This window comes from Xenopus laevis, chromosome 4S (genome assembly GCF_017654675.1).
Source record: "Xenopus laevis strain J_2021 chromosome 4S, Xenopus_laevis_v10.1, whole genome shotgun sequence".
Classification (NCBI taxonomy): Eukaryota; Metazoa; Chordata; class Amphibia; order Anura; family Pipidae; genus Xenopus; species Xenopus laevis.
In genome coordinates, this window is record NC_054378.1 from 4,986,121 (window position 1) to 5,008,362 (window position 22,242).

General features: G+C 38.8%; 1 protein-coding gene across 1 annotated transcript in view; it reads left to right on the forward strand.

The window, feature by feature from the left end:
* LOC108715183 (mucin-5AC) overlaps positions 1 to 15,373 on the forward strand; it is a 38,606-nt gene extending 23,233 nt beyond the window's left edge. The window contains exons 30-50 of the mRNA XM_041560857.1: positions 222 to 569; positions 1,789 to 2,194; positions 2,718 to 5,831; positions 6,153 to 6,448; positions 6,562 to 6,736; positions 6,985 to 7,232; positions 7,492 to 7,675; positions 7,865 to 8,258; positions 8,759 to 8,937; positions 9,088 to 9,157; positions 9,352 to 9,464; positions 10,554 to 10,585; positions 10,924 to 11,101; positions 11,623 to 11,727; positions 11,833 to 11,873; positions 12,445 to 12,573; positions 12,696 to 12,794; positions 13,987 to 14,115; positions 14,196 to 14,235; positions 14,346 to 14,469; positions 14,564 to 15,373. Coding sequence (XP_041416791.1) covers positions 222 to 569; positions 1,789 to 2,194; positions 2,718 to 5,831; positions 6,153 to 6,448; positions 6,562 to 6,736; positions 6,985 to 7,232; positions 7,492 to 7,675; positions 7,865 to 8,258; positions 8,759 to 8,937; positions 9,088 to 9,157; positions 9,352 to 9,464; positions 10,554 to 10,585; positions 10,924 to 11,101; positions 11,623 to 11,727; positions 11,833 to 11,873; positions 12,445 to 12,573; positions 12,696 to 12,794; positions 13,987 to 14,115; positions 14,196 to 14,235; positions 14,346 to 14,469; positions 14,564 to 15,239 — 7,080 coding nt within the window. The 3' untranslated portion in view covers positions 15,240 to 15,373. The remainder of the gene's footprint in view (positions 1 to 221; positions 570 to 1,788; positions 2,195 to 2,717; positions 5,832 to 6,152; positions 6,449 to 6,561; positions 6,737 to 6,984; positions 7,233 to 7,491; positions 7,676 to 7,864; positions 8,259 to 8,758; positions 8,938 to 9,087; positions 9,158 to 9,351; positions 9,465 to 10,553; positions 10,586 to 10,923; positions 11,102 to 11,622; positions 11,728 to 11,832; positions 11,874 to 12,444; positions 12,574 to 12,695; positions 12,795 to 13,986; positions 14,116 to 14,195; positions 14,236 to 14,345; positions 14,470 to 14,563) is intronic.
* Positions 15,374 to 22,242: the final 6,869 nt, after the last annotated feature.

The following is a 22,242-nucleotide window of genomic DNA, read 5'->3' on the forward strand; positions in this document are numbered from 1 at the left end:
AAAACCACCAGGGTGTCCACTGCTTCTGGGAAAGTCACCTCAACCAAGGCAACCACACCTCTTAAGAAGAGCACCACTGGAGCAGCTTCTTCTAAATCAACAGCAGGTTTTCACAAATCAACAACTGATTCATCAAGTGAAGAGGAACCACATCTCACAAACCCACTTCACTGAAAACCACCAGGGTGTCCACTGCTTCTGGGAAAGTCACCTCAACCAAGGCAACCACACCTCTTAAGAAGAGCACCACTGGAGCAGCTTCTTCTAAATCAACAGCAGGTTTTCACAAATCAACAACTGATTCATCAAGTGAAGAAGATACCACATCTCACAAACCCACTTCACTGAAAACCACCAGGGTGTCCACTGCTTCTGGGAAAGTCACCTCAACCAAGGCAACCACACCTCTTAAGAAGAGCACCACTGGAGCAGCTTCTTCTAAATCAACAGCAGGTTTTCACAAATCAACAACTGATTCATCAAGTGAAGAGGAAACCACATCTCACAAACCCACTTCACTGAAAACCACCAGGGTGTCCACTGCTTCTGGGAAAGTCACCTCAACCAAGGCAACCACACCTCTTAAAAGAGCACCACTGGAGCAGCTTCTTCTAAATCAACAGCAGGTTTTCACAAATCAACAACTGATTCATCAAGTGAAGAGGAAACCACATCTCACAAACCCACTTCACTGAAAACCACCAGGGTGTCCACTGCTTCTGGGAAAGTCACCTCAACCAAGGCAACCACACCTCTTAAAAAGAGCACCACTGGAGCAGCTTCTTCTAAATCAACAGCAGGTTTTCACAAATCAACAACTGATTCATCAAGTGAAGAAGGAACCACATCTCACAAACCCACTTCACTGAAAACCACCAGGGTGTCCACTGCTTCTGGGAAAGTCACCTCAACCAAGGCAACCACACCTCTTAAAAAGAGCACCACTGGAGCAGCTTCTTCTAAATCAACAGCAGGTTTTCACAAATCAACAACTGATTCATCAAGTGAAGAGGAACCACATCTCACAAACCCACTTCACTGAAAACCACCAGGGTGTCCACTGCTTCTGGGAAAGTCACCTCAACCAAGGCAACCACACCTCTTAAGAAGAGCACCACTGGAGCAGCTTCTTCTAAATCAACAGCAGGTTTTCACAAATCAACAACTGATTCATCAAGTGAAGAGGAAAGCACATCTCACAAACCCACTTCACTGAAAACCACCAGGGTGTCCACTGCTTCTGGGAAAGTCACCTCAACCAAGGGCAACCACACCTCTTAAGAAGAGCACCACTGGAGCAGCTTCTTCTAAATCAACAGCAGGTTTTCACAAATCAACAACTGATTCATCAAGTGAAGAAGATACCACATCTCACAAACCCACTTCACTGAAAACCACCAGGGTGTCCACTGCTTCTGGGAAAGTCACCTCAACCAAGGCAACCACACCTCTTAAGAAGAGCACCACTGGAGCAGCTTCTTCTAAATCAACAGCAGGTTTTCACAAATCAACAACTGATTCATCAAGTGAAGAGGATACCACATCTCACAAACCCACTTCACTGAAAACCACCAGGGTGTCCACTGCTTCTGGGAAAGTCACCTCAACCAAGGCAACCACACCTCTTAAGAAGAGCACCACTGGAGGCAGCTTCTTCTAAATCAACAGCAGGTTTTCACAAATCAACAACTGATTCATCAAGTGAAGAGGAAACCACATCTCACAAACCCACTTCCCTGAAAACCACCCAGGGTGTCCACTGCTTCTGGGAAAGTCACCTCAACCAAGGCAACCACACCTCTTAAAAAGAGCACCACTGGAGCAGCTTCTTCTAAATCAACAGCAGGTTTTCACAAATCAACAACTGATTCATCAAGTGAAGAGGAAACCACATCTCACAAACCCACTTCACTGAAAACCACCAGGGTGTCCACTGCTTCTGGGAAAGTCACCTCAACCAAGGCAACCACACCTCTTAAAAAGAGCACCACTGGAGCAGCTTCTTCTAAATCAACAGCAGGTTTTCACAAATCAACAACTGATTCATCAAGTGAAGAGGAAACCACATCTCACAAGCCCACTTCCCTGAAAACCACCAGGATGTCCACTGCTTCTGGGAAAGTCACCTCAACCAAGGCAACCACACCTCTTAAAAAGAGCACCACTGGAGCAGCTTCTTCTAAATCAACAGCAGGTTTTCACAAATCAACAACTGATTCATCAAGTGAAGAGAAACCACATCTCACAAAGCCCACTTCACTGAAAACCACCAGGGTGTCCACTGCTTCTGGGAAAGTCACCTCAACCAAGGGAACCACACCTCTTAAAAAGAGCACCACTGGAGCAGCTTCTTCTAAATCAACAGCAGGTTTTCACAAATCAACAACTGATTCATCAAGTGAAGAGGGAACCACATCTCATAAACCCACTTCACTGAAAACCACCCGGGTGTCCACTGCTTCTGGGAAAGTCACCTCAACCAAGGCAACCACACCTCTTAAGAAGAGCACCACTGGAGCAGCTTCTTCTAAATCAACAGCAGGTTTTCACAAATCAACAACTGATTCATCAAGTGAAGAGGAAACCACATCTCACAAACCCACTTCACTGAAAACCACCAAGGGTGTCCACTGCTTCTGGGAAAGTCACCTCAACCAAGGGAACCACACCTCTTAAGAAAAGCACCACTGGAGCAGCATCTTCTAAATCAACAGCAGGTTTTCACAAATCAACAACTGATTCATCAAGTGAAGAAGATACCACATCTCACAAACCCACTTCACTGAAAACCACCAGGGTGTCCACTGCTTCTGGGAAAGTCACCTCAACCAAGGCAACCACACCTCTTAAGAAGAGCACCACTGGAGCAGCTTCTTCTAAATCAACAGCAGGTTTTCACAAATCAACAACTGATTCATCAAGTGAAGAGGAAACCACATCTCACAAGCCCACTTCCCTGAAAACCACAAGGATGTCCACTGCTTCTGGGAAAGTCACCTCAACCAAGGCAACCACACCTCTTAAAAAGAGCACTACTGGAGCAGCTTCTTCTAAATCAACAGCAGGTTTTCACAAATCAACAACTGATTCATCAAGTGAAGAAGAGACCACATCTCACAAACCCATTTCAGTGAAAACCACCAGGGTGTCCACTGCTTCTGGGAAAGTCACCTCAAACAAGGCAACCACACCTCTTAAAAAGAGCACCACTGGAGCAGCTTCTTCTAAATCAACAGCAGGTTTTCACAAATCAACAACTGATTCATCAAGTGAAGAGGAAACCACGTCTCACAAGCCCAATTCCCTGAAAACCACCAGGGTGTCCACTGCTTCTGGGAAAGTCACCTCAACCAAGGGAACCACACCTCTTAAGAAAAGCACCACTGGAGCAGCTTCTTCTAAAACAACAGCAGGTTTTCACAAATCAACAACTGATTCATCAAGTGAAGAGGGAACCACATCTCATAAACCCACTTCACTGAAAACCACCCGGGTGTCCACTGCTTCTGGGAAAGTCACCTCAACCAAGGCAACCACACCTCTTAAGAAGAGCACCACTGCAGCAGCTTCTTCTAAATCAACAGCAGGTTTTCACAAATCAACAACTGATTCATCAAGTGAAGAGGAAACCACATCTCACAAACCCACTTCACTGAAAACCACCAAGGTGTCCACTGCTTCTGGGAAAGTCACCTCAACCAAGGGAACCACACCTCTTAAGAAGAGCACCACTGCAGCAGCTTCTTCTAAATCAACAGCAGGTTTTCACAAATCAACAACTGATTCATCAAGTGAAGAGGAAACCACATCTCACAAACCCACTTCACTGAAAACCACCAAGGTGTCCACTGCTTCTGGGAAAGTCACCTCAATCAAGGCAACCACACCTCTTAAAAAGAGCACAACTGGAGCAGCTTCTTCTAAATCAACAGCAGGTTTTCACAAATCAACAACTGATTCATCAAGTGAAGAGGAAACCACATCTCACAAGCCCACTTCCCTGAAAACCACCAGGTTGTCCACTGCTTCTGGGAAAGTCACCTCAACCAAGGGAACCACACCTCTTAAAAAGAGCACCACTGGAGCAGCTTCTTCTAAATCAACAGCAGGTTTTCACAAATCAACAACTGATTCATCAAGTGAAGAGGGAACCACATCTCATAAACCCACTTCACTGAAAACCACCCGGGTGTCCACTGCTTCTGGGAAAGTCACCTCAACCAAGGCAACCACACCTCTTAAGAAGAGCACCACTGCAGCAGCTTCTTCTAAATCAACAGCAGGTTTTCACAAATCAACAACTGATTCATCAAGTGAAGAGGAAACCACATCTCACAAACCCACTTCACTGAAAACCACCAAGGTGTCCACTGCTTCTGGGAAAGTCACCTCAACCAAGGGAACCACACCTCTTAAGAAAAGCACCACTGGGGCAGCATCTTCTAAATCAACAGCAGGTTTTCACAAATCAACAACTGATTCATCAAGTGAAGAAGATACCACATCTCACAAACCCACTTCACTGAAAACCACCAGGGTGTCCACTGCTTCTGGGAAAGTCACCTCAACCAAGGCAACCACACCTCTTAAGAAGAGCACCACTGGAGCAGCTTCTTCTAAATCAACAGCAGGTTTTCACAAATCAACAACTGATTCATCAAGTGAAGAGGAAACCACATCTCACAAGCCCACTTCCCTGAAAACCACAAGGATGTCCACTGCTTCTGGGAAAGTCACCTCAACCAAGGCAACCACACCTCTTAAAAAGAGCACTACTGGAGCAGCTTCTTCTAAATCAACAGCAGGTTTTCACAAATCAACAACTGATTCATCAAGTGAAGAAGAGACCACATCTCACAAACCCATTTCAGTGAAAACCACCATGGTGTCCACTGCTTCTGGGAAAGTCACCTCAAACAAGGCAACCACACCTCTTAAAAAGAGCACCACTGGAGCAGCTTCTTCTAAATCAACAGCAGGTTTTCACAAATCAACAACTGATTCATCAAGTGAAGAGGAAACCACGTCTCACAAGCCCAATTCCCTGAAAACCACCAGGGTGTCCACTGCTTCTGGGAAAGTCACCTCAACCAAGGGAACCACACCTCTTAAGAAAAGCACCACTGGAGCAGCTTCTTCTAAAACAACAGCAGGTTTTCACAAATCAACAACTGATTCATCAAGTGAAGAGGGAACCACATCTCATAAACCCACTTCACTGAAAACCACCCGGGTGTCCACTGCTTCTGGGAAAGTCACCTCAACCAAGGCAACCACACCTCTTAAGAAGAGCACCACTGCAGCAGCTTCTTCTAAATCAACAGCAGGTTTTCACAAATCAACAACTGATTCATCAAGTGAAGAGGAAACCACATCTCACAAACCCACTTCACTGAAAACCACCAAGGTGTCCACTGCTTCTGGGAAAGTCACCTCAACCAAGGGAACCACACCTCTTAAGAAAAGCACTACTGGAGCAGCTTCTTCTAAATCAACAGCAGGCTTTCACAAATCAACAACTGATTCATTAAGTGAAGAGGAAACCACATCTCACAAGCCCACTTCCCTGAAAACCACCAGGGTGTACACTGCTTCTGGGAAAGTCACCTCAACCAAGGCAACCACACCTCTTAAGAAGAGCACCACTGGAGCAACTGTTACTTCTACAAGTAGGGAAATCAGTTCTGGCCTTCCCAGCAAAACAACCAAAAGCACTCCTTCATCAACATCTGAGAAAGTGGGCACCTCTTCAGAACCAAGAACAACAACAGAGAAAACATTTTTTACCACCAAATGCATGTGCAATGTTAATGGGGTGTTTGTACCACCTGGTAAGTTTTGTCCATAAAAATTGTCAGGTTCCTTATTCTTTTATACATTTTGACAGCATTTTCTGTTACTCTATATGTAGTTTTCAAAGTATAGCAGAACATTTTTAATGAGTAGTCAAAGCAACACTATAATTAAAAAAAAACTTACACATTAAGTGCCAACTTAACTATGAAATACAAACTAAACACCACAGTCATGAGGAGGTGGTGATGAGTGATTGATATTTATGTTTAGAACAAAATATAACAGGGATGCTTGAATAAGACTTCATATACTCCACATCTATGATACTACAGTTTCATAATATTTTTGTTTAACAGGCCAAATAATATATAACACTACTGATAATGGAGGATGGTGTTTTTATGCCCACTGCAATGATAGTTGCCACGTTGAGAGGTACAGCAAAGAATGCTATAGTTCCACTGCACCAACTATCACAAGCAGTACCAAGACAGCAAAGACTGTCACAGCCAGTACTGTTACTGCAACTTCGAAAATGACAAGCAGAACTACAATGAATGTGAAGAGCACAAAAACTTTATATACACAGACCTCAACTCCAGCCAGTAGCACACGCTTTTATGAATGTGGTGCTTTAATGCCTCCAAGAAAGGTATGTGTTTATTTCTTAATCTTGATCTTCTACCTTCATAATATGTATAATAATAATGTCTGTGCATTTATGACGTACTATAAAATTTTACACTTCTTTCTTTTACCCAACAGATAAATGAAACATGGATGATAGACAAATGCACAGTGGCAACTTGCACAGGTGGAAACAATATTGCTATTATGAAGACAAAGTGCCCACCCATTAAGGAAGTAGTTTGTGCCAACCGCATGGCACCAAAGAAAACCTTTGATGAGAGTGGTTGCTGCTATCAGAAACAATGTGAATGTAAGTTCATTGAATGGCACTTCATGTAGGAACAATGGTTTGGATGCCTGTACAGCATGTCAATTGTTAATAAAGTTATATACATACTATGTTTAAATTACTATAGCTGTAAGAATGTGGTTTATTTTACCAATAGAATTTAAGAATTGCTTTAGATGAAGATATCAATTTGTCATTTGGTCCCTTTGTTATGTATTAACTTAATTGTTTGATTCACTGCTCATATATTTTTTTGTTTGTGTAAATAGGTGTCTGTGGTGGATGGGGAACATCACATTACATCACATTTGATGGAACCTACTATGACTTTACTGGGCAGTGCACATACGTTCTGGTTCAGCAAATTACACCACGCTTCGATCATTTCCGGGTTTACATAGACAATTTCTCATGTATCCCAAAAGACCCCACCTGTGTTAAAAGTCTTCGTATTATGTACAATAATGATAATATATTGTTAACATCCCAAGAGGTGAACAAACAGCCAGTGGGCAAGGTAATATTCTGTTCAATTGAAAACAATAATTTTAATTACCTATGTGATCTATATAATATATACTAACAGGATGCTGTGAATAAGTTGTATACCCCACACAAGTCAGGACCTATGGTTCAACTGTGGTGCATTTCATTGAAGTTCAAGGGGACATAAACCATCAATAAAAGTGACAATTTTGTGCCAAACAATGAACAGTTGTACCTGCAGTATTTCCTACATTCATTTCTATTTGTAAAAAATGATTTCCTCATTACAGGTATATTTCAATGATCAGCGAGTTTATCCTGCACTGACCAGAAATGGCATTCAAATCACCAACAGTGGCATATATTTGATTGTTGAGATACCAGAGTTGGGCGTGTACATCTCTTTTAATGTTATCAGTTTTACAATAAAGCTACCATTGAACAAGTTTTCAGACAACACTGAAGGTCATTGTGGTAAGTAATGAGGAAAGTAGTAAAAACTTAGTGTTTTTGATGTTGAAGTCTGCTAGAATTGCTGTCTTAACTCAAACCTTGGCTTATGTATTGGTCTATTTGTAGGGCATACTATATATTTTATAAATACAATAAACATATTCTTTTGTTTTTTGGGGGAAGCCTAATTTAATCTTTCTGATTCTAAAGGGAAATGTTCCAATAATCGCATTGATGACTGTATCCTGCCAAATGGACAGTTGGCTCCATCATGTACTCAGATGGCAGGACAATGGGGTGTCCCAAGTCAGGATTCTTCTTCTTGCAGTGCTCCATCTACCAGTGCCCCTGCAACAACCAGACCAACAATCCCATCATCTACCCGAGCATCTTCATATTTCTCCACTCTACTCTCCACTTTACCTCAAACATTCTCATCACGTATTCCATCTACTGAATTGTCCCATTTACCATCTACATATAGCGCTCTATCATCCACATTCACTTCAACCTCTGTTCTACCATCTACATTCACTTCAACTGTTCGTCCAACTGACGAGAAGCCATGTAACCCTCCAGACCTCTGTAGAATTATCCTAAGCAGGTACTTACCATATGAAGTAATTATGTTTAGGGAAAAATCTGAATTATTTCTTAATTTTAATAGATTTATTTTAATAGATTAATTTTAAACAATTTAGTATGACTTACACAATGAATACTAACTACTGCCACAGTTGAGCTTCAAAGACTTCCCTGTTCATCACAAACACACACTCTGGTCAGTTCTTTTAGTATCCGATGTACCAATCATATTTCTGTACTGTTGGAAGGAACTTTATCGGCTAAGAAAAAGTCCACCTCGATAAAGTGAGAATATGAAAACTCCATAGAGTGAAAACGAACCCAGAGGCCCATTTCTACAAGAAACTATTTCTATTGTGCCAACAAAATACAATTTAAATGTTCCTAGAGATTAAACAGACATTTTTAAAACATGACATAGAAAAAATAGTTTCTTATTCAGTTCTATAAATGTAAGTTTGTATGGTAGACCTCAGTAAGCCTCATTGAAACAATAATATACATCTTTTTTTTCACCAGTGTCTTTGAACCATGCCACAATATTGTGCCACCAGAAGCATTCTACCAGTCCTGTGTTAGTGATGGCTGCAACAATCCTGAGGGAACACTTCTATGTTCCAGTTTGCAGACTTATGCATTGTTCTGTTCTCTAGAGGGTGTCTGTGTGGACTGGAGAGACAGCACCAACGGTACCTGCTGTAAGTATTGCACATTATATCACCTAAGACAGTATATTAACTTGTTGGTAATGTTCCTTACCATTAAGGACTCTAGATTTTGTAGTTGGTTATGGTATTTCTTTAAAACAAAATTAAGATATAAAAATTTACTTTTTTTTCTATTTGCAGCTACAAATTGCTCTTCAGAAATGGTCTATAAGGCATGTGCATCTCCAGTGGAACCGACTTGCAATTCCAAGTAAGTGTATAATTGTGGAGCTTCGGAATAGTGCCACTTTTAACTGTCACTTTGTATAAGTAAGAGTTCTCAGACTCAAGAAAGCTTTCTTTTCTCTTTCGCTCTCATTGCTAATCATGTGGCCTTTCAGATAAAGGGTATGCTTTTAGTTTTGCACAAGTATCCGTTCAACAATTGTTCTCCTGTTGTTCCAGGTATAATCAAGTGTTTGTTGAAAATGGGGAGCAAAGTTATGTTGAAGGCTGTTTCTGTCCAGAGGGCACTACAAGATTCAGCTCTACCTCCAATAAATGTGTCTCTAGCTGTGGTAAGTTGTCTTTGATCTTAGAACTAACAGAACAGATGCAGGCCCAGAAACCAGACAGAGAAAGATAAAGAATGGTTGTCTCTGGTGTTTATCACAACCAGAGTCCAAGCTTTGACCCTATATTGATGGAACATCTTTACTATTTACAATGGGGATATATTTTATTATTAGGCAGGCCAGTAATATTTATCCTTTAAATTACCAAGTGGCATACTCAATTTATGTTAACAAGTAGCAACGTAATTCTATATCAATAAATAAACATCAGTACAGATATGGAATATATTATCCAATTGGCTATAACATGCTACTATTACATTTCACATATTGTTGTATTGATTCAAAGTATTCTTAAATTGTTTTACTGATTTTACTGGCAAGTAGCCTTGAGGCATATAACAATTATCCAGAAAACTACATGTAATAAATCCCATATCTATATTTTATCAACCATCTAAAACATAACTGCAAGCTGAAAAATTCTTATACACATTCACTATGGGGCACATTTACTTAGTTCGAGTGAAGGATTAGAAGGAAAAAAACTTTTGAATTTCAAAGGTTTTTTTGGCTACTTTGACCATCGAATTGGCTACTTCGACCTTCGACTACGACTTTGACTTTGAATCGAACGATTCAAACTAAAAATCGTTCAAATATTCAACCATTCGATAGTCGAAGTACTGTCTCTTTAAAAAAAACTTTGACCACCTACTTCGCCACCTAAAACGTACCGAGCACCAATGTTAGCCTATGGGGAAAGTCCCCATAGGCTTTCTAAGTAATTTCTGATCGAATGAAAATCGTTCGATCGATGGATTAAAATCCTTCGAATCGTTCGATTCGAAGGATTTAATCATTCGGTCAAACGATTTTTCCTTCGATCAAATGATCAAATGAAATGCTGTAAATCCTTTGACTTCGATATTCGAAGTCAAAGTATTTTACTTCGATGGTCGAATATCGAGGGTTAATTAACCCTCGATATTCGACCAATAGTAAATGTGCCCCGTGCACGTGTCAAAAGTTTCCAACAGGAGGATGTAATTTGCTAATCAAAATTCACATTTTTGATATTCTTTCTTGTAGGATGCACTGGCCCTGATGGAATGCCTAGAGAGGTAATCCAAATCTATCTATCTATCTATCTATCTATCATCTATCTATCTAGCATCTATCTATCTATCATCTCTCTCTCTCTCTCTCTCTCTCTCTCTCTCTCTCTCTCTCTCTCTCTCTCTCTCTCTCTCTCTCACACACTCTCTATCTATCATAGTTGTGTTGTACATTAAAATAGTTGTTATGCTGCTTCCAACCACACAAATTATTCTTTGTAAGTCAATATAATTATACAGTATTGCAAACTGAAGGAAAAGTATGCTCCTTGATGGCAATATGATTTTGCATTACATCATCGTATAATGTGGAATTAACATTATTAAAATGTTGTTTTTTTCAGCCTGGAGATATTTGGGACAGTAATTGTCAGACATGTGTTTGTGATAATACCACTATGACTGTGATGTGTGCAGCAAAATCTTGCATCCTCCCAACCCCTGAAGTCTGCTCTGAAGAAGGCTCTATGTCTGTGACTATGCCTGATCCTGAAAACCCCTGCTGCCAGACCACAGAGTGCAGTAAGTGTCTATCTGTGTTTAGTAGTAAAGACTATAGATGCACTAAATCCACTATTTTGGATTGGCCGAACCTCCGAATCCTGCGCGATAGATTTTGCCAAATACTGAACCGAATCCAAATCTTAATCTGGGTTAATAAGTAATCTAGATGGAAAAAAGCCTTGACCTAAACCTGTAGATGTTTACAATGACTACTGCAGTTCCTTTGAAGACACTGTTTATGAATGATTACTTGAATGACACACCATAATGCAATGATATCCCTGTAAAATGTTTTTCAGGACTTCCTGGTTATATTCTAAATTTATATTTACGGTAGTCTCTTTATGGGCCTCTATGCATGTCCAATTTAAGCTAATCACCTCCAAGTGGTATGTGCCTTTGTTCCCAGTTGTCCCTAGTTTATGAAGCACATGTTTTTTTTTATCTTAAAGAGGTAGTTCACCTTCAAATTAACATATAAGCATCATAAGAAGATTTTCAGACCTAAAAAATATAATTTGAATGTTCCTATCTGACAGGATGTAACATCAGCCTCTGCACCATTGACCATGAGACTTGCAAGCCTGGATATGAACTTGTAACAGAGATTGTCGAAGGAAAATGCTGCCCTGTACAACACTGTGGTATGTATTTTTCCTTAAAATGTTTCCTTAAAATGCTGCTAAAGATCCTTATTTAGAAAGACAATGGCCTCATTTATTGATGTATTTATTTATTTTCCTTTGCAGCGCCTAAAAATGTCTGTGTATATAACAACACTGAGTACCAGGTAAGTCACTTTCTATTGTGTACATTTATTTTTAACATTTATTTTTGTTTTTAAAGGGGCTGTTCCTATTTGATTTAACATTTCATATGATGTAGAGAGTAATATTCTGAGACAATATGCAATTGGTCTTCATTTTTTTTTTAATTATTTCAAGTTTTGTTCAGCAACACTGCAGTTTGGAAATTCAAAACTATCTGGCTGCTAGTGTCCAAATTACCTTAGCAACTATGGAGTGATTTCAGTGAGACATTGATATATAAATAGGAGAGGACCTACATAGAAAGATGAGTAATAAAAAGTAATAATAACAACAACAATACCAATAGGGTGATATTTTTTTTGGCTGCTGGGGTCAGAGACCCCCGTGTGAAAGATGGAAAGAATCAGAAGAAGAAGGATAATAAATTAAAAACTATAAAAAAAATTATGACCACTTAGAATTCAGTATTCTATAACATACTAACAGTTTATGAACCAACCCATTAAATAACTATGGCAACTATCTAAAGATTTTTTTGGATAATATACATTCATTGTTGTCTTTTGAAATATTTCTTTCATTTTGTCTTAGCCGGGAAGTATTATTTCTGAGCCGACCAATTGTGAAACCTGTACTTGCAGCATGGAAATGGACCAGACCTCCCCAGGTCCACATCCTGTTTCCTGCACTCCAATTCTTTGTGCTTTACACTGTACAGAGGTAAGTACTTACTGTATATACAGCATGGCAACCAGGGATGTGACGCCTATTTTACATGAACTATGTGCAGTGGAAGAAACCAATTTAGATTGCTAGGAAATCAAAGAGTTTGTCTTTTCCAGGGCTATGAATATCAGAATGTCCCAGGTCAGTGTTGCGGAAAGTGTGTCCAGACTCACTGTATAATGCAACTGCCTGATAACTCTACATACCTGCTGCAGGTAAGCAGAATTTTCATGAATCATGTGAATGAATATCTAATTTGTTATTTTGCCAATGACCTGACAAGATCCCTGTTGAGTCTGGAGTCACACCAAAAAATGTTCTTCTCTGATGAAATTTAAAATTGGGCCTAAATAAAAAGCAGAAATAAATTATATAAATGTGTCTATCAGTTATACACATTAAAAGGGAACTATCACGAAAAGGAAAATGTAATATAAGCTTCAGCATACTGAAACTTTCTAAATACAATAAATTAAATATTCTGAACCGTTTCTGAAATAATCAAGTTTATCTTCACTATTTTTCTCTCAGCATCTGTTTCTCTTCATTTTCTCTTCATGCAGCAGTTGGTTGTCAGATATTCATTGACAGTTAGATCCAATATATCTTATAGGGGAGCTCCTTTTGCCTAGAAGATGTATTAGAGCTCATTCTATTAAAATCACCAGACATCATGTCTCTCTACATGCAGAATTTTGCAAAAGGCAGTTATTTTGTTATCGAAGGATCGAAGGATTCGAACTAAAAATCGTTCGACTATTTGACCATTCGATAGTCGAAGTACTGTCTCTTTAAAAAAAACTTCGACCCCCTAGTTCGCCATCTAAAAGCTACCGAAGTTAATGTTAGCCTATGGGGAAGGTCCCCATACGCTTGGCTAACTTCGTTCTAAATCGTTCGATTCGAAGAATTTTATCGTTTGATCGAAGGAATTATCCTTCGATCATTCAATCGAACTATCTGCGCTAAATCCTTCGACTTCGATATTCGAAGTCGAAGGATTTTAATTCCTAGTCAAATATCGAGGGTTAATTAAACCTCGATATTCGACCCTTAGTGAATCGGCCCCTAAGTGTTTGTAGTATAGTAATACTTGCCGTATAATAGAAACTAAATAATTGGAGTATACCATGATGGGAAAATCTTTGTAATTGGGTAGTAAGTGATTTACTTAATGAATATTTATTTTGCCTATAATGCAATCAGCCAATTGTCATATGCCAAGTGAGTAATTTTAGGTGTATAAGTGGGCGAGCTGCAATTGTGTAGGTTCTGTAAGAATGTGATATCTAAAAATGTGTTAACGTGACAGCATATACAATATAAAGGAGAAGAATGAATTAAACAAATAACATATAAGGTTGGATAAAAAAGGATATTAATGCAAAGTGCTCTGTTCTTCCTCAGCCTGGAGAGATTATGCCCCTTCCTGGAGACAACTGCACTAACTATGAGTGTGTAAAGATAATGGACAATTTGATGCCCGTGGCCTCAAAAATATCTTGTCCAAGAATCAACATTGATGACTGTCAGTCGGTATGTATAGTTCTGACATGCTTTCATACCATATATCAATAGGGCTATTATTCAAAAAATATTCTATTTTCTTTTTTTAGGGGACAATTCAAAAGGATGCCAGGGGTTGTTGTCTAACCTGTAAGTATTTACACCATAAACCTTAGTTTTTTTTTTTACAGGTTGTCTTGAGTTAAAATCATATTTAAAAATAAAAAAGTAGTAACACTTGAATGTTTTTATGTTTTAAGGTATCCAGGAGCCTAAGAAATGCCAGATAAAACAGACAAAGAAAATTATTCTTGAGAATGGCTGCACATCTCTCTCCCCTGTTGTGACGTCCTACTGCCAAGGCAGCTGTGACAGTTACTCAATGTGAGTGGCCTTAAACGTGAGAAGTCCATAACTTTGTCCTGCATTCATTTCATAACTGAGCATTTGTTAACTCCATGCTATATCCTTTTTGCAGGTATTCTCAGCAAACACGGACCCTGCAGAGAACGTGTACTTGCTGTCAAGAGAGAGAAACAGAAAATGTAACAATCACTTTAAAATGCCCCACTGGTAAGCAACGAAAATATTCATACATTAATGTCAAGAGCTGCGGCTGTCATAAAACACACTGCAAGGAGACCTATACTCGGAAGAATCATTCACAGGAAGAGAATTCAGAAGAGTTAAACACATTAGAATCAAGAGAACATGAAAGTGAAGAAAATAAAAGAAACAAAAGTCGTGTTACCGGAAAGTCAGATAAAAGGGGGTCAAAAGAAAGTGGAAGTGAAGAAAATGACAAAAACAAAAATAAAAAATATGTTAATGGAAAGTCAGATAAGAGGGAATCTAAAGAAAGTGGAGAAAGTACAGAAAATAACAAAAACAAAGATAAAACTCAGAGTACTAGAAAACGAAATAACTCAAATTCAAGAGAAAATAGTTCAGAATCAGAGTCTAATGAAAAAATGAAGGAGAAGAATTCTAAAGGATTACTGAAAGAAGTTGACATTAAACCTCCACGGAGGTCCGTAACAGTATCCATTCCATTGAAAATTAGCAAAGTACCACAAACCACACGAAAACCAGTAAAGTCTACAAAGATGTCCAAAGATACAAACCAGGGTGGAAAAAAAACACCAAAACCTTGAAGATAATTATTAAGGAATAGTGCAATGCACATTTGTTTCCAATCAATTCTGGATGAATGTCAATGTCTTTTAATTAACGGTGTCCTGGGGTATATTCTATTTAAAACATGTATCTATTAAATACTGAGCAATGAGCAATGTTTCTGTCATTTAATCCTATGTGTTTGTGTTTTCAATGTAAGACAGTTGCTAAATTTGGGTAAAAAGAATATCAAGTAGTATTCAATTATAAATAATAAAGAGATAAAGAGGTCATCCCATAATAGTTACAAACTAGCATTGACTTAATGTCATAATCTACAGCAGAGTCCCTTTTCTCATACAATATAGTGCAGCTATAAACATGAGCCTTCACTAAGCATAGTAAAGGCCCCTCAACTTCGAATATGACCTAGACTGATTAATATGATTAATATTTACTGTTAGTAAAAAATTGGCAATCTGTACACCCAACATCCTTGTGTATGACAGTTTTAGGAATGTTTATCAAAGTGTTATAGCCTACTTTAATAGCCCAGTTACAACTAATATTTACGTGCAAGACTGACAAAGATTATATTATTACTTTTTTATAACCATTGTGGGGTTTATAGCCTATATCATTGATCCTCAACAAGAGGCTTGGGAGCAACATGTTGCTCACCAACCCCTTAGATGTTGCTCCTCGTGGCCTCAAATGATGTTCTTATTTTTTATTCCAGACTTGGAGGCAAGTTTTAGTTGCATAAAAACCAGGTGTACTGCCAAACAGACCCACTTGTAGTCTCCAGTCCACATAGGGGCTACCAAATAGTCAATCACAGCCCTTATTTGATGTCCCCAACACATGCTTTTGTTGCTCTCCAGCTCTTTACATTTGAATGTGAAAAAAAGATTATATATCAAATATTGGCAAGCAGCAATTTGCAGTGAGCCATCTTGGAACATTGGCAGTAACCCCCCAGGGTATCATCTAGCACTTCTACAGGTTCATCTAGATCTCACTTTCCACAACCTTTGTTTCCCTCTTTATTTGTGTAAAAAAAGAGTTGGGGATCAATACAAACATGAAAAAGGTCCTTGTGATGCCAAATAAGTGTTGTGGTAACTTATTTGGTAGCCCCTGTGTGCAGTGACAGTCTAATGGAGTCTCTGTTTCTGTTTCTATGCAACTAAAACTTGCCGCCAAGTCAAAAATTCAAAAATAAGCACCTTTTTGAAGCCACTGGGAGCAACAACTAAGGGGTTACTCACGAACCACTGGTTGGTGATCACTGTACTACATGATGGCCTAGAACCCATTCTCCTGAGCATTGATATGCTACACTAAATAGTTCCCTGAGTTCTGATCACAAAATCTGCTTCAGACTTTCTGGCAGGTAACCCCACTTGAGGTCCAATATCTGGTTACAGTTATATCAATGCAATCTATCCAAGCATATTAGTGTTTATTTCCAATTCTCAGCCTACATGGGATTCACCCCACTGCTTTTGGCCATCTAATGTTTTATTTTTCCACTTTCTCATCCCCTGCTCACTCTCTTTTATAAACACCACAGATATGCTGCTGTAGCAATCGAATAACCTCAAGATATTTTACAGCTTTATGACGGTTGACTCACAGTAATTCAGACTTAAAATGTTCACGTAGCATCTCATATTAAAAGCAATTTTATAGCTTTTCTCTGAAACTTCCTTACAACAGCCGAGATACCAAAAACATAGCAAGACACTTTGACCAAAAGTTCTAACAACTTTTCGGTCTGTAAACTTGTTTTTATGCAATAATGTTAGGTCAGCCAGGGAAACACACTGTGGTGCAGCTCAGACTGCGGTTGGTTTAAATCGTACCAAATGTAGTGTTTCATAACTTAATTTCAAAGGGTCATCGAATATTTGGTTTTGAACTCTACCTAGTATTCAGTCACAATATTACCAACACTAAGGGGCAGATTTACTAAACGGCGAAGTGGCAAACGCTGGCGACAATTAGCCAATGTTACTGCTCGCAGGCGGTAACACTATCTCTCATTCGCACTCTATCGCCAGGTGACAATTTGCTCTGGTGAATGGACATTACTCTGCAAATTCACTAAAAATGCCGATTTTACTGAACATTACCTCTTTCACCAGCACTGGAGTGCAAAGATATTCCTCAATCTTCTGTTATTTACATGATATTCTGTGAGTGGAAACAGCATCAAAGTTCAAAAAACGCTGGCATCTTTTCCTTTTTTCAGAGTGATAGCTGCAAAAGCCCTAAAATTTTTTTTTGGTTTACTGGTTTGCCCCTTCCTACATTTTCTAACATATGAAACTTTAAGGGGCACATTTACTTAGCTCGAGTGAAGGAATAGAAGAAAAAATACTTGGAATTATTTTTTTGGCTAATTCGACCATCGAATTGGCTACTTCGACCTTCGACTACAACTTCTACTTCGAATCGAACGATTCAAACTAAAAATCGTTCGACTATTCGACCATTCGACCATTCGAGACAGTACTGTCTCTTTAAAAAAAACTTCGACCAACTACTTCGCCGCCTAAAACCTACCGAACATCAATGTTAGCCTATGGGGAAGGAAAATCGTTCGATCGGTGGATTAAAATCCTTCGAAGCATCCGTCGAAGTAAAATCCTTCGACTTCGAATATCGAAGTATTTTACTTCGACAGTCGAATATCGAGGGTTAATTAACCCTCGATATTCTACCCTAGGTAAATGTGCCCCTAACTATACAGTGGGTTCATGTGCAGGGCATTATAAAAACTCTATTGTCTTTATTAAGGTTCCGTGGATATGCGTAATTAACAGTTGAAATGTTATGTATTTGCTGAAACATTTAACATAAAGACGTCATTCAACTTTATATTTTCCGCCATATGCAAATTAGCCTGAACGCAAGACCTCTACCGAATTTGCGCTAGGTAGAAATGAATGCTAGTGCATCTTCGCTTTGAATTGCTCACATTACTGAAGTAACACTAGTGAAAAGGCCTCAGCGTTCGCTGCCCACGACAAAACTCTGCATTTTAGTGAATTAGCATTATCTGAGCAAATTTTCGTCTGGCAAAATGTAGTGATGGATGAGAAGCAGTTGCTGGCGACTTTTCACCAGTTAGTGAATCTGCCCCCAAGGGAGAAATGTATTAAAATTGAGATGGCTGATTTCTCAAACAGTCGCTGCAACATTTTGAGGTTTATTGTAAAAAATAAGAAACAGGCACTAGTATAAACATCAACATTTAGGATAAATACAACAGTTTCTGATCTGATTATACAGTAAATGAACCCTAGTGATGGGCAAATGTATTCGCCAGGTGCGAATTTGCGGCAAATTTCTTTTCAAAAAATGCTGGTGACAATTAAAGGCACCTGTTGACTTTAATGCTCGTCAAATTGTCACCTGCGTCAAAATTCGCGTTTCATGGGAAATGGGAGAAATTCACACATCACTAATTAAGCCCCTTTTTTATTATTATAAAATAAACCCCATTTATATATTTTTCATTTTACCTTTTTTAAATTTTAGCCTAATAACAAAGACCGTCCCAGCCTCCCCAACAACATATTTGACACTACCCCCATATTAACCATGTTCTTTAAGTGCCTTCCAATCTGTAGATCTGCATACTTGTGTTGCTCCCAGCTTGTACAAATGTCAATTATCAGCAACCAGAAGGATGCTTACTGGCCAAGGGTTGGTTTCCAATGGGTATGTGACTACTTGCTAATCAGTTTCCATTATTAAGCTGGAAATGGAAGTATTGTTGCCAGAGGCTGAATCTCCAAACCCGCTGCATTTGGAAAGGTACTAAGTCATTCCTTAGCTGCAGGAAGCTCAAGTAATGTGGATGGAAAAAGACCAGAAGGGCTTCTGAGCTGGTTCTAAAATTATTTTTTTATTAGTTCTTCTTTCAAGGTACAAAAAAAAATTGTAAAAAAATTATTATCTAATTGTTTTCTGGTTTCAAGGGTCCTTGAAACCAGAAAACTCATATTATATGTTTTGCTTCGGAGAAAGCAAAAATAAATTATTCCAAACCCATAAACAAAAAAATAAAATAAAGGTCAGCTGTAAAGTTGCTGAGATGACTTCTATCTGTACGTTGCTAAAAGTAAATGTAAAGACAAAACTTCCATTTGACCAAAACGTTTTGTTTCTGGGCGTAAAAGAAAATCAAGCTTCACCACAGATGAAATAATCCCCAAGGTGACTCTGCAGGAATGTATATATTTTATTGCAACTCTGCTGTTTGAATTTATATTTTACATATGTTTATGTCATACAATTTACTCATTATGTTTGGCCATGTAAAACATTAATCATCAACAGAAAAAATATATTTGGTGAGGAATGCCTGTTCTAAATTTAAATTGAACTGACAATGGAGTTTTTTTATTAAAGGGATACTGTCATGGGGAAAAAAATGTTTTCAAAACGCATCAGTTAATAGTGCTGCTCCAGCAGAATTCTGCACTGAAATCTGCACTGAAATCCATTTCTCAAAAGAGCAAACAGATTTTTTTATATTCAATTTTGAAATCTGACATGGGGCTAGACATATTGTCAATTTCCCAGCTGCCCCAAGTCATGTGACTTGTGCTCTAGGCATTATATAAACTCTCTTGTTTTTATTAATGTTCCCTGAACATTTGTAATAAAAAGTGGTAACTTCAAGCATTTGCGCCAACATTTATAATAAAGACGTCCATACAACTTTAAATTACCCGCTATATGCAAATTGACCTAAGTGCAAGATCACTAGTGAATTTTCGCTAGGCACAAACGAACGCTAGCATATCGTTGCTATGAAATGATCACACTGCCGAAGTAATACTAGCGAAAAGTCACCATCGTTCGGCGCCCAGGGCGCAACTTCGCATATTAGTGAATTAGCGTAGTGGTAGCGAATTCGTGCCTGGTAAAGAGGTGCGATGTGTGTGAAGCAGTCACTGACAACAATTCGCCCTTTAGTGAATTTGCCCCTTAATCTTTAGTGCAGGGCATTTTGGGTCACAAAGACATAATAAACAGGGATCTGGAGCACTACAGGACTTTTTAAACGATCGTCAAAATGTGTTATTCGTTAGCAAGTCTTCATCTTAATTGAAAATTGAATATAGTTTAACAAACATTTTAAAATGACCTAGATTCCTGTTTTTCTATCAATACCTAATAGGCACTTGTTTAGTCCTGGAATGATAGTTACACACACAGATGGATGCATTTCAATTCGAATTCTATTTTTTTATTGAGTAAAGTGGGTGAGAGAACTGTGGAAGGATCTGGCTACTGATGTATGGCATGGAAATGCTACACGGAAAAAAGTATGTAGTAAGAAGTCTTCTCTTCTAGTAATGGTATTTTATATTCTAATTTATATTCTAATTCCATATTAGCCTTCTGACACGGGTGCCCCGGCATCATATAATGACAGTTCCATGCTTACTGCTTTATAGCAAAAGTTTGGGGAAGGCCATTTCTTGTCCCAACACCATAATGCCTCTACGTACAAAGTGAGTTCCAAACAGAATTGGTTGAGGAACTTGACTGGTGTTGATAAAGCACTAAGGAAATACAATGAAACATCTGTGTGAGCCAAGCCAACAACAATGCCAAATCTCTGATAGGAATTAAATCTTAAGGTGGCCATACACTATTAGAGCGGATCATGACTCAATATCCCCACTAACGGCTGGGTGATATCGGGTGAATCTGAATGTTCGGCCCTGGGACCAAGCGATCAGATTACAATGCTACGAATGGACACCAACAGGTCTAGTAGACGACGCTGTCCAGAATTGCAGAAAAAAATCAAACTTGACCGATTTTTGGCCTGATATTGATCAGGAGGACCCGTTGGGAGCCCCCACACTTGGGCAGATAAGATGCCGAATCAGTCTAAAGGACCCATATCGGCAGCTTTAATCTGCCCATGTATGGCCACCTTTATTCAACAATGTTCTGGAAGCTAGTAGACCCCTTCCCAGAAGAGAATAAGCTAAAGCCTGTTTTAGGAGAAATGAGGGGAATAACCATGTAAAATCGGATACTCTGCTATGAGAGTCAAAGCAGTGGTGAAAAAAGTTTAAAAAACGACAGCCTTCCCATGTATTAACAATCTGGCAAATTTGGAAGTAGACTGGGGACTTTGAAATCTACCAGCTCTGCTAGTAGTGGACTGAGCAGATTTAAAGATTGACCATCAATAATTGTATAGCATATTTTCTATGAATTTCTCTATATTTATGAGAAATTCTGTTCTTTCATCACAGTTTCCCTATGATAAAACAGTCATTATGAATCTGAGCTGGATGATAAAATGTCATAGCAAAGTCCAAAGTGGGGACAGTAGGCACTAAAATATGTTGACTCTGGAAAATGTCAGTGGCTAATTATGTTACAAGGTTGTTATATGGTTTATGATGTTGAAGTGATAATAAAAACATTTATATATGCCAAGTATGGTCAACATGCAATTTCCCTATAGTGTACAAACAATGCTTATAATCAGAGTAAGGTATCTGTAAACTCACCCTTCCTTCTGAAAAAAAACCCATAAAACATTCACAGTTACTATATTAAAACAGACCATATAAACCCCTTTATAAAAAAAGATGTAGGCCACATTAAAGGAGAAATAAACCCTAAAAATGAAAATGGCTACAAATGGCATGTTTTATATAGTGAACTTATTGCACGAGGCTAAAGTTTGAGCTTGTCAATAGCAGCAATGATCCAGGACTTCAAACTTGTCACAGGGGGTCACCATCTTGGAAAGTGTCTGTGACACTCACATGCTCAGTGGGCTCTGATTGGCTGTTGAGAAGCTAAGCTTAGGGCTCGTCACTAATTATCCAGCAGAAAATGAGCTTCCCTGGCTGTAATATAAGCTGATGCTACAGGTTTGCTGATTATTCAATTCTGATGCTAATTGCACTGGTTTCTGTGCTGCCATGTAGTAATTATGTGTATTCATTACTAATCAGCCTTATATTGTGACATTTCTATTCTATGTGT